General features: G+C 33.9%; 1 protein-coding gene across 1 annotated transcript; it reads right to left on the bottom strand.

Annotated features, from left to right (window-relative positions):
- Nucleotides 1-4,704: 4,704 nt before the first annotated feature.
- Nucleotides 4,705-5,136, bottom strand: LOC142537564 (uncharacterized). Its single transcript, XM_075643071.1, has one exon. It carries the CDS (start codon nt 5,134-5,136, stop codon nt 4,705-4,707), a length of 432 nt encoding a protein of 143 aa, XP_075499186.1.
- Nucleotides 5,137-11,984: the final 6,848 nt, after the last annotated feature.

Below are 11,984 nucleotides of genomic sequence, written 5' to 3'. Positions count from 1 at the left end.
ATCATATGTTTCTTCAGGAACATCATTCTCTATTTTGTGATTATCATGTGTTTCTTCAGGAACATCATTTTCTCTTTTGTGATCATCGTGTTTCTCTATGAATTTTCTTTTTCGAGAATTTTTATCCTTGGAACCGACTGGCCTTCCATGCTTCAGGTGTTTAATGACATCATGAGTATCTTCAATTTATTTCTTCGGAATTCCAATTCGAGCAGGGGCATTTGCAGCATGTATATATGATTTAGTTACCCCTTTTGTGTCTGCAAATGCATCTGGTATTTGATTTGCTATTCTTTGCAAGTGCACAATTTGCTGTACATCTTTTTCACATTGTTTTGTTATTGGATCCAGATGTAACAATGATGATACATACCATGTAATTTCCTTTTCGGCGTGTTTCTGTTCTCCCCCTAACATTGGGAATATTTCCTCATTAAAATGACAATCAGCAAAACGTGCTGTGAACATGTCGCATGTCTGAGGTTCAAGATATCGAATGATTGATGGACTATCATAACCGATATAAATTCCAACCTTTCTTTGATGTCCCATTTTCTTTCGTTGCGGTGGTGCAATAGGCACATACACCATACATCAAAAAATTCTCAGATGAGAAATGTCTGGTTCTTTACCAAATGCAAGCTGCAATGGGGAGTATTTATGATATGCACTTGGTCTGATACAAATTAATGCAGCAGCATGTAAAATTGCATGTCCCCATATAGAAATAGGGAGCTTTGTTTTTATAATAATTGGTCTAGCAATCATTTGCAGACGTTTAATCAATGATTCAGCCAATCCATTCTGTGTATGTACATGAGCAACATGATGCTCACAATGATTCCCATAGACATACAATAATCATTGAAAGTCTGGGAAGTAAATTCACCAGCATTATCAAGTCTAATTTTCTTGATTGTATAATCGGGAAATTGATTACTCAATTTTATTATTTGAGCAAGTAATCTTGCAAATGCAACAATTCGAGTTGAAAATAAACATACATGTGACCATCTGCTGGAGGCATCAATCAATACCATAAAGTATCTGAATGTTCCACATGGTGGATGGATTGGTCCACAAATATCACTCTGAATACGTTCAAGAAACATTGGTGATTCGGTTTGGATTTTGGTTGGTGATGGTCTTATAATAAGTTTTCCAAGAGAACATGCTTTACATTGAAACTTATTATTCTGAAAGATCTTCTGGTATTTCAACGGATGACCATGTGTATTTTCTATAATTCTTCGCATCATTGTTGAACCAGGATGTCCTAATCGATCATGCCAATTGATCAGTATTGAAGAATTATCAACTACTATGTTTGATTCAATTCGACTTATATATGTATAATGCAATCCAGTAGGTAGCATTGGTAGTTTTTCAACTACATATTTCTTTCCTGATTTGTATGTGGTAAGACACATATATTTCTCATTCTCTTCATTCATTGTTTGAGTATCATACCCATGTGAATATATATCATTAAAACTCAACAAATTTATTTTTGATTGTGGTGAATACAAAGCATCATTGATCAAAAATTTTGTACCATTAGGTAACAAAAATTGTGCTTTACCACATCCTTTAATCAAGTCTACAGGACCTGATATTGTATTCACCATTGTTTTTGTTGGTTTTAGTTCCAAGAAATATCTTTTATCTCGGAGGATAGTGTGCATTGTACCACTATCAGGTATGCAAGCTTCAGCTTTGTTCGTAGCATTTTCCATATTTGAACTTCAAAAAATATACAATGAAAAGAAAATTATTTACAATATGTATGCAATAAATTGAAAAATACAACACATATCGTACTTGTACAATGAAACATTATCATATGAGTACATGAAAAATAAATTATTTTACAATTATATTCTACCAATATATTGTTCATTTTCAGAAAAATCATTGAGAAAATCTCCAGCGTCAATATTTTTCATTTCTATTCCACCAGCATATTGATCATTTTCAGAGAAATCATTCAGGAAATTTGCAGCATCAAAATGAATTGAATCACTCAAACGGTCACTGAGTTCAGTGAAGTTGATCTCTTTTTCTTTCCACTTTATCGATTCTTTATAAAGCTTGCAAAGGTGCTCGGGGGCTCGACAAATACGAGACCAATGTCCTGGAGTGCCGCATCTAAAACAAGAACTTTCAAATCTTTTTGAGTGATTTTCATTTACACTCATGTTCTCATGATGCCTTTTTGGTGGGTGGTTCGTGACGCCCTTTTGAGATGAGTTATAATAATAACTATCTCGATTGTTTTCAAAACCATGGCCGTGACTACGACCACGACCACTTCCACGTCCACGTCCACGACCACGACCTCGACCTCGACCAAAACCTTGTCTCTAGATTTGATTTTGGTTTCCAGGTTTAAATTCATTTTTACTCACAACATTTACTTCTGGAAATGCTGTTGATCTAGTGGGTCGGGACTGATGATTTCTCATTAATAGCTCGTTGTTCTTTTCCACCACAAGAAGACAGGCGATAAGTTCAGAATATCTCGCAAATCCACGTACTCTATATTGTTGCTGTAAAGTTATATTTGATGCGTGAAACGTGGAAAATGTTTTTTCAAGCATTTCTGATTCTGTAACCTCATGTCCACAAAATTTTAATTACGAGATTATTCGATACATCGCCGAATTGTAATCACTAACTTTCTTGAAATCTTGGAATCTTAACATATTTCATTCATCACGGGCGGTCGGAAGTATGACTTCTCTTATATGTTCGAATCTTTCTTTCAATCCTTTCCACAGAGCCATGAGATCTTTTTCGATGAGATATTCACATTTTAAACCTTCATCGAGATGTCGACGCAAAAATATTATAGCTTTTGCTTTTTCTTGTGATAAAGATATACCATTTTCTTTAATAGTCTCGCTTAGACCCAATGACTCAAGATGCATTTCTACATCGAGAGTCCATGGCATATAATTTTTTCCCGTGATGTCGAGCGCAACAAATTCGAGCTTTGTCAAATTTGACATGATGGTACTTAAAAAAAATTACGATGCATTTTATTAGTTAATGAATATTAAAATACAAAGTAATGGATAAACAACAAGTACAAGCATTCGTAAAAATAAAGAAAACACACGAGGATGATATTCTCTAATAAATACAAGACTCGTGAGTATGATAACCAAAATAATTAAAAATAATCTTGAGAAAGCCATCTTCCTTTTTCTTCGAAAAATTTGATGAAGAATAATTTTTAGAGAAGAAGAGAAAGTTGGAGTGATTGAATGTATTTATGAGATCATATTTATAGGGCAAAAACTAGCCGTTTTGTTACCATTTATGACCGTTGGTGTACAAAAAATAAATGTATGTATTTGTACAGTTTTATGATAATAATATGATGTATATAATATTAGTCATGTTTAAATAATTATGTATATCATATCACATTATTATAATGAGGAGTCATAAGTTATTTTGTTTAAAAACCTTATAGGCTTTTATACTTGTCGTATCCCTTACCAGGAGTGTGGGATGTCGTCTTAACATACTTCCAGGATTTATAACAAATTTTTGAAAAAATTATTATTATTATTTCTAATTTTTATTATATAATAACATTATATTATATATTAAATATATACATAATAAATAAATAACAATAAAATAAATATTATTATTTTTGTTACCTTTTTCTTCTGTTTGGAGCTTGGAAAAGTATGGAGGACTTTTAGAGCTTCGTGCTGAAAGTAAAAATCTCAAACTCTCAAAATTATCAAACTACACACTTTATAATATTTTTCTTTCAACTCAATTGTGATTTTCTTCACAAATGAGAGATCTATTTATAGAAAATCTTTACAAAATAATCCAAAAATAAATTCATCATTACCTACATCATCACACACTAATTTTCAATATTTACAACTCTTATTTTCAACATTCAAATATTTAATACACACGTTTTAAATATTATTTTTCAACACCAACCATAATTTAGATATTACTTCTTTTTTATAATTAGTATCCACAGATGTAATGTTCATTATTCATTTTTAGGCCAATTCCTTGTCACCACAATTATCATTAGAATACTATATTTAAACAAAATTGTTTTTCTTAAAAAAAGTACATCCAAGGTTGAAGTTGCCTCGGGTTGTTGTAAAACTGGTCGAACAAACCGGATTAACGTCCGTGGTATGAAAAACATGAAACCTAATTTGCATGTCAAGTTCAAGAAGGTGATGAGATAAAAAACCACTGCCACGTTATCCAGCTGTTACTCTTACGTTTCATGATGTGTCGTGTTGTGTAGTATCGCGTTCATGCTCTTGCTCGTGATGATATTCTACCTTTTAATTTCAATGGTCTTAAGATCCACCAAACTATAATATCTTTGTTTATTACCCAACCTCAAAAAACTAAGCTTCCAACCACCACATCAGTAAGGGAACCACGCGTGTTTAGGCACTTAAGTTAAATTAATATCAAAACAGACCATATTTCGAAGCACACCTTTATTAGCACGCCAAACGTGATAATTAATGCTTTGCTTCTTCATATGACCATCACTGCCACAGAAAAACAACCAGAGTTTTGAGGATCACTAGGATTTTTCTGTTGTTTCTTCGAAAGCCGTGTATTTGCAGCTTCCTTATCATTCTTTTTCTTTTCTTTATCCTTCGAGATAGAGGCATAATGAGTACTTTCTGTCTTGTCTTACTTCAACTTTTTCTCTTCCTGAACACAGTGTGAGATGAGCTCATTCAGAGACCAAGTCTCTTTCTGACAATTATAGCTCACATTGAATTGGTTAAACTGAGGATGAAGAGATATTAAAACCAAATGCACCAGCAAGTCAAGGTCAGGCTTTAGTGTTTTCAATCTTGAAGCAAGATGAGACATTTCCATAATGTACTCCCCAATGTTTTCCTTGCCTTTGTACCTCATTGGAACGAGGCTTGCTAAAAGTTTACCAATTTCAGAATTTTCATTTTTAGATAACCTCTTTTCGAGGTTCTGAAGAAAATCCTTAGCCGTAGCAATGTCACTCGACTTTATGCACCTGAATGTTTCTGGAATAGCCCTCTTCATAATCATCATACACATGCGATTCGACCTCTCCCATCTTATCGCAAGGTCCAAATCCATGACTCCGAGAACTATCAATAAATTCTCTTGCCAAGATTTAAAATTCGAGTCATTTAACATAGGGATATAATTTATGTTGAAATGAATATTTACATGAGTCAAATCTAAATAGAGAACAAAAAAATCAAATATACACGCTCAACCAAATATCCAGATAAGACAATCAATAAATTCAAATAATTTAAACACCAGAAACAAGATACTTAGCACTCCAATAATGTTTTATCTTTGGACAAAAGATTAACTGGTATTTGATATCCTGACGTAACAGTCAAAGACTGATAGTAACTATAATATCAAATAACAACTTTTCTTTTGGTCAAATGACAAACCTACCAATTATCACATGTTTACCACCACAAGTGCATATATAATTATATTAAATATTAACATTCTTTTGAGCCGATTAATATTTATATAAATCATATATTCCAAAATCTTTTTGTATTTTAAAATAAAATTAATTTCCACAAAAAGATAACATTGGCGACATTTCATTTCAATCAATCAATTTTAAATACATAAAACCTTATTATTATTTGATAATTGAACATTTAACCATAAACCTGAACCGTAAAAAAATTCACGAAATCAGTACGGCCCGAAATCGCATGTCTACTTCGGCCCAGATATCATGGGTGCGCTGGGGGACCCAAAAATAACGCCCATACGCGCTTGCGACTGCATGGACAGACCTGGACGAGCATGGGCGCCTCGAAAAGTTGTCTCTGTGCATCTACGTCTGTTTGGGCGTACCATATGTCGATTTTGGTGAAAAATTTTAACCAAAATTTTCATTTTTTTTAAAATATTTTTTTGTTAATAAAAATTGGACAAAAATCGAAGTCTTGTATGAAATCCTTAAAATTTTCAACCAAATTCTCTTTACAAAAATGGAAATTTTAAAATATTTGTTTTCAACTAAAATATTTCCAGATCTGAAGTCATATCAAAATTTTAAAACAAATTTATTTTCCAAATCTGGAACCAAATAATATCTAAAATTTTAAACAAATTTCAATGATTCACGCATGAGTGACTCTGACACAACTTGTTGGAGAAATTCATAAACCACATAATCCATCATACTAAATCATTAATAATTTGACTGAAAACTTGAGCGAAAACATACCCGAAGTCATAATTCTGCATTTTTTAGAATGTTTCTTGATCTTCCAGATCTAAGCGCTCTTTTCTTTGAGATAATCTTTTAGTTTTCTCTTCTGAACTATTTTTTTAATGGGATAGAGAATAGGGAACGTTATGCTTCACGATCTGGGTATCATGACCCATATATAAATAATATATATCATTATTTTCTGATAATTATGTTTTAGTCTATCATAAAAACAAAATTTACATTTATATCTCTATACATTAAAGGCCCACAACTTATCAGATACATTAAACCCCAATAGTCAAAACTTTAACTGATCACGTTAATTTTGGATTTAACTTAATAGAGAACCTAATAAACATAATTATTCACATATAATTCCATATAAATAAAATCGATTTAACATATTTATGACACGATTAACATAGAACATGGCCTAACATGTGCAATATAGTCATCTATTAGTATAACAATAATAAGATGTGCGCTAACAAACTACAATTCATTCAATGCACCGTCGACAAACGTGATGCCATGGTGATCCACGTAAGGATGCAGGAGCACATAAACATATAAATTTAATACGAAATATCTGTTGTATGTTGCCTATTTATAACACAACTTAATCTGTTATACAGTGGCCGAGTGATGTGAAACTATCAAAATGTGATCAATCACTCTACACGGTCACTATCCTCCAGAGAAATCAAAATAAAAAATATGCTTTATGACACACTTAAATCTGGTATCTTAAAAAAATAAAAGAATCAAAACAAGGTATTTTTAAGTCACGTGTTACCAAATAACTCTAATACCATTATCAAAATTATACCACACATAATTTTAAAGGTTGTAATACTTAATTTAAGAGCTTTGGAATCTATATCTGCCAAATTTCAACTTGAACAATCAAGTAACCGAGGGAGACATACAGCAGTAAGAAGTTCTTGACGTGAATTAAAACACTATTTTGCAGTAGGTTCTTGGACTGATGGAGGGTTTGAGGCTTCGCTTTAAAGAGAAGTATGAAGAATGAGATGCCTCTGTTCTAGTTTTGGTCTACTGGTTTAATATGGCTGGAGAACAAGATAAGCACTCGTATGAGTGTGTCTGTATACATATATGTAGAATATGTATTATATATATCTGAAGCATTATTAGGAAGGCCATTTGCGAAAGTTTATTGTTTGATTCGACCATGGATCTATGTTAGGTCTGTGCACAAGTCCGTCTATAGTTTAATTCAATAAATAAATCTATACACGGGTCTACGTGGACTTTAGAAGCTATTGTCCTACATGTGGACATGCCACAAATACTAAATGGATTTGTTATGACTAATTACATGCTCAAACATGCTACCACAGATTCACGGCTAGTCCGTGCTCGGGCAGATGCTCAACTGGAGGATATTGGTTGTGATACGTACATGTTTCCATTATGTTTCCTCTCTTAAAAATTACTTGTCGATGAACTTGTATCCCTAGAATCTTGTTTGTGGTCCCAAGTACTTCATAGCAAATTCCCTAGCCAACTGTGCCTTCAATTATTGGACCTGATTTTTGTTGGGGGCTACCAACATATCGTTCACATACAATAGAAAAATGATATAATCATCATCAGACCTCTTGAAATAATTACAATGGTCTGCACTCAGTCTGTTGTAACCAGGGCTCATGATATAGGAATCAAATCTCTTGTACCAACACCTCGGCGCCTGTTTAAGACCGTACAGAGATTTTTTCAACCTGCAAACCAAGTTCTCTTTGCCTTTTTCTGCAAAACCTTAAGGCCGAAGCATATAGATTTCTTCTTCAAGATCTCCATGAAGAAATCCTGTTTTCACATCTAGCTGTTCTAGATGTATGTCAAACACAGCACACAATGCAACATTACTCTGACTGTTGCAAGCCGAACCACCGAAGAAAATATCTCATTGAAATCAATGCCTTCTTTCTGAGCATATTATTTTGCCACCAATCTAGCACGATACAGCTCCACTTGGTTATTGTCATCATGCTTGATCTTATAGACCCATCTATTTCCAATGACTTTCCTCCCTGGTGGTAATGTAACAAGATCTTAAGTGTTATTCTTGTCTAATGCCTCAAACTCTTCTTGCATTGCTATAATCCACAAGGATATATTCGAGCTTTGAGTAGCCTCGTGAAAACTCGATGACTCACCATCCTCTGATAATAGACATTGTGCAATATTGCTTTCAGTGACATAATCTGAAAGACAAACTGGTGATCTTCTGTCTCGGGTTGATTGCTTCACATTGAAAACCTCAGACTTAACATGTTCTTGTTCTTCATGCTCTGGTATTGTTTCACAAGAAATTTGACTTTCGTTCGGCTTATTTTCCACCTGAAATATAGTTGTTTCTGAATTCATTGTGCTTTTGTCTCTCTTTACTTTATCTTCCTCGAAGTTAACATCCCTACTGATGATAAGCTTGTGAACAGTAAGATTCCACAAGCGAAACCCCTTTACTCCATCAGCATAACCCAAGAAGATACATTTTCTGGATTTTGCCAACTTTGATCTTTCTTACTCATTGTATAGAACGTACACAAGACTTTCAAATGTATGCAAATGAGAATAATCTGTCGGCTTCTAGATCCACGTCTCCATCGAAGTCTTTAGATCAATCGCGACTGATGGAGAACGATTGATAATATAACAAGTAGTTTTGACTGCTTCCTTCCAAAATGATTTGTCTAGACCCACAGTACTCAACATAACTTTTGTTTTGTCCAACAAGTTTATGTTAATCCATTCCGCCACTCCATTCTGTTGAGGTGTGTAAGTCGTCGTAAATTATCTTTTGATGTCCTCATGTTGACAAAATGCATCAAACTCGTCACTGATATATTCTCCTCCATTTTCAGTCCTCAAACACTTGATTTTCTTTCATAATCAAGTTCAACCCGCGCTTTGAAATCTTTGAAGACTTGGAAAATATCTGATCTCTTCTTGATTGGATACACCCAAAATCTCCTAGAGAAATCATCAATGAACAAGACAAAGTACCTCGCTCCTCCTAGGGATCAGCTCCAATATGCTTTTGCTTCTAGCAGTAGAAATGCCAAAATTTAATCTGTGTTTTCTACTGGTAACACAATGCTCACAAAAGGTAGTGAAAATTTTTTATGTTCCGACAACAGTTTTCGTTCTGAGAGAATTTTCAACCCTCGTTCTGACATATGCCCGAGCTTTATATGCCATAACACTGTTGATTTTTCTCCTGAACCAATAGATGCAACAGCTAGTTCAGCTTCTTTGTGTGTTTCTCCCAAAATTACATATAGATGTTCAACAACTTCTTCTGCCTTCATAACCACAACGGCGCCCTTCACAATTTTCATGATCTCATTCTCGATACGAGTTTTGCACCCAATATCATCCAATTGCCCGAAGGACAAAAGATTTTCCGTCAGTCCCTTCACATGTTGTACCTCATCTATGGTGCGAATGGTGCAATCAAATATTTTTATTTTGATAGTACCAACCCTTGCGATTTTCAAGGCATGATCATTTCCCATTAATATAGATCCTCTTGAGACTGGTTCATAATGATCAAACCATTCTCTCCGTGACGTCATATGCCATGTCGCTCCTGAATCCCTAATCCATGTGTCACAAAATTTGTGCATGCCTTCTACAACTATTGCCGTTTCGCTGAATAATATTTCACCATTGTCTGGAATACTGGCCACATTTCCTTGAGAATTCTTCTCGATACTCGTACACTCTTTTTTGAAGTGCCATTTACCTCCACATTTAAAGCAGTAAATATTTTTCTTTTTTACTTCTCGATTTTGATCTACCTCGTCTTTGGCTCCCACTGGAGTCATGGTCCATAAATCTTTCTATTATCATCGACAAAGCCTCCGACTGCTTCGAAGTTACCAAACTATCTTCCTTATTCTTGCGTCGGCTTTCTTCTTCGAGAACCGCAATTAAGACAACGTCGAATTTTAGAAAGCCCATAAGAATTGGTTATGTTGATGATAAGTTGATCACATGAATCTGGTAGATGTTGAAGTAGAAGCTCCACACGTCCATTTTCTTTTATTTTATGCCACATGGAAGTGAGTTGGAAAAATAGAGTATTTAGTTTGTTGATATGGTCAGTCATCGATGAGGATTCTGCCATCCGAAGAGTATAAAGCCCTCTCTTTAAAAAAATCATGTTGTGTAGCAACTTAACCTTATACATCTTTGTCAGAGTATCCCAGATAACTTTTGCTATTTTTATCTCAGAGATACTTGACAATACTTCGTCTATTATTGCCAAATGTAGATTGATAACAACATTATCATTCATCTCATTTCACTTTCCACTGCCCGTAATTTTCTTCGGTCCATCTCCAATAGTCTTCAAGCAATTCTCTTTTCTTAAAACTGCTTGTATCTTTGTTTTCCACAGCATAAAATTGCTTTCATTGAACTTTGTCATTTCGTACCTGCCTGCCATTATGGCTACAACAATTTTAGTAGACTGGACAAAATAATCACACCTTAATAAGAAATCATAAAAAAAACTTTTCTGATGTGGAAGATCAGTCTAGGCTGCAACCACAGAGCAAACTCAAAATCTTAAGAAATTTTAAACAAAGGCTCTGATACAACTTGTTGGTTCCACGTTTGGCAACTTGATATAATAATATGAAAATAAAGTATAAAATGAACACCAAGATTTACATGGAAAACTCCTAAAAATTATTAGAGTAAAAACAACGGACAAGATGAAAAGAATTCCACTATAATATTTTATGGTGTACAACCCTCTCACCGCGTTTTCAAAGAGAACACACACTTTCTTAATACAGGAGAACAAAACACATCTTAAATATTATAGGACTAAGCATTCAAATGATATAAGATGAGAGAAAACTCGAAGAATGGATACTTTGAAATGAAGGAATGAGACACCTATTTGTAGTCGAATTTCGAGGCGTGAAACCGTGTAAGAAAAAACACGTCTTCTTTTTCAAATTTCATTTGTCAAATGAATACATCTGTCTCATTAATATCTTTGTCTATTTGTCTGCAACATTCCTATGTGACAGAAACTAGGTCAAATTTAGGTGTTGGTACAATCATTTTGTTTATCTTATAAATAAAAAATTGCAATTTTAATTTAAATTAATATGTTTTATATTTTAGTCTTGTAATTTGTTAATGTTTGATTTCATTTACTAACTTATAAATTTTTTTTGCTTTGGTATTTTTTAATATTTCTTATTTTGCATTGATGCTCTCCTAGGTCCTTTGGTCCAAACTTCCATACTTTTATGTTGGAGAATGAACCCAAGGACATACAAGATGCTCTGGCTAGCCCTGAAGCTCCTTTGAAGAGCCTTCCAATGGTATAGCATTTTCATTTAGAGTTGGATCATGAGTAGGTACTTGACCTGCATTCTCCGTCTCAAGTTTTCATTTGCTAGAACCAATTTCTTTCCTTTCTTTACAAGGAAATATATTTTCAAAAAATACTGCATTTCTTGACTCAATTGTCATGCCCGTATTCATTTCTGCATTTTCAGATTTGTGCACTATAAACCTATAAGCACTACTATTATGTGCATATCCGATGAATATGCAGTCGACCGTCTTTGGTCCAATTCGCTCTTGTTTAGGCTTTGGTATTTCAACCTTAGCTAGACACCCCGACACTTTAAGGTACTTGTAGGAAGGCTTATGATATTTCCACAATTTGTAA

Source organism: Primulina tabacum, chromosome 2, assembly GCF_025594145.1.
Source record: "Primulina tabacum isolate GXHZ01 chromosome 2, ASM2559414v2, whole genome shotgun sequence".
NCBI classification, from domain to species: Eukaryota; Viridiplantae; Streptophyta; class Magnoliopsida; order Lamiales; family Gesneriaceae; genus Primulina; species Primulina tabacum.
The sequence above is the reverse complement of the archived record's forward strand: the minus strand, read 5'-3'. Positions and strand labels throughout refer to the sequence as shown.

Excerpts from the sequence above, each read along its gene's own strand:
- LOC142537564 (XM_075643071.1), bottom strand. The coding sequence starts at position 5,136 with ATGGATTTGGACCTTGCGATAAGATGGGAGAGGTCGAATCGCATGTGT.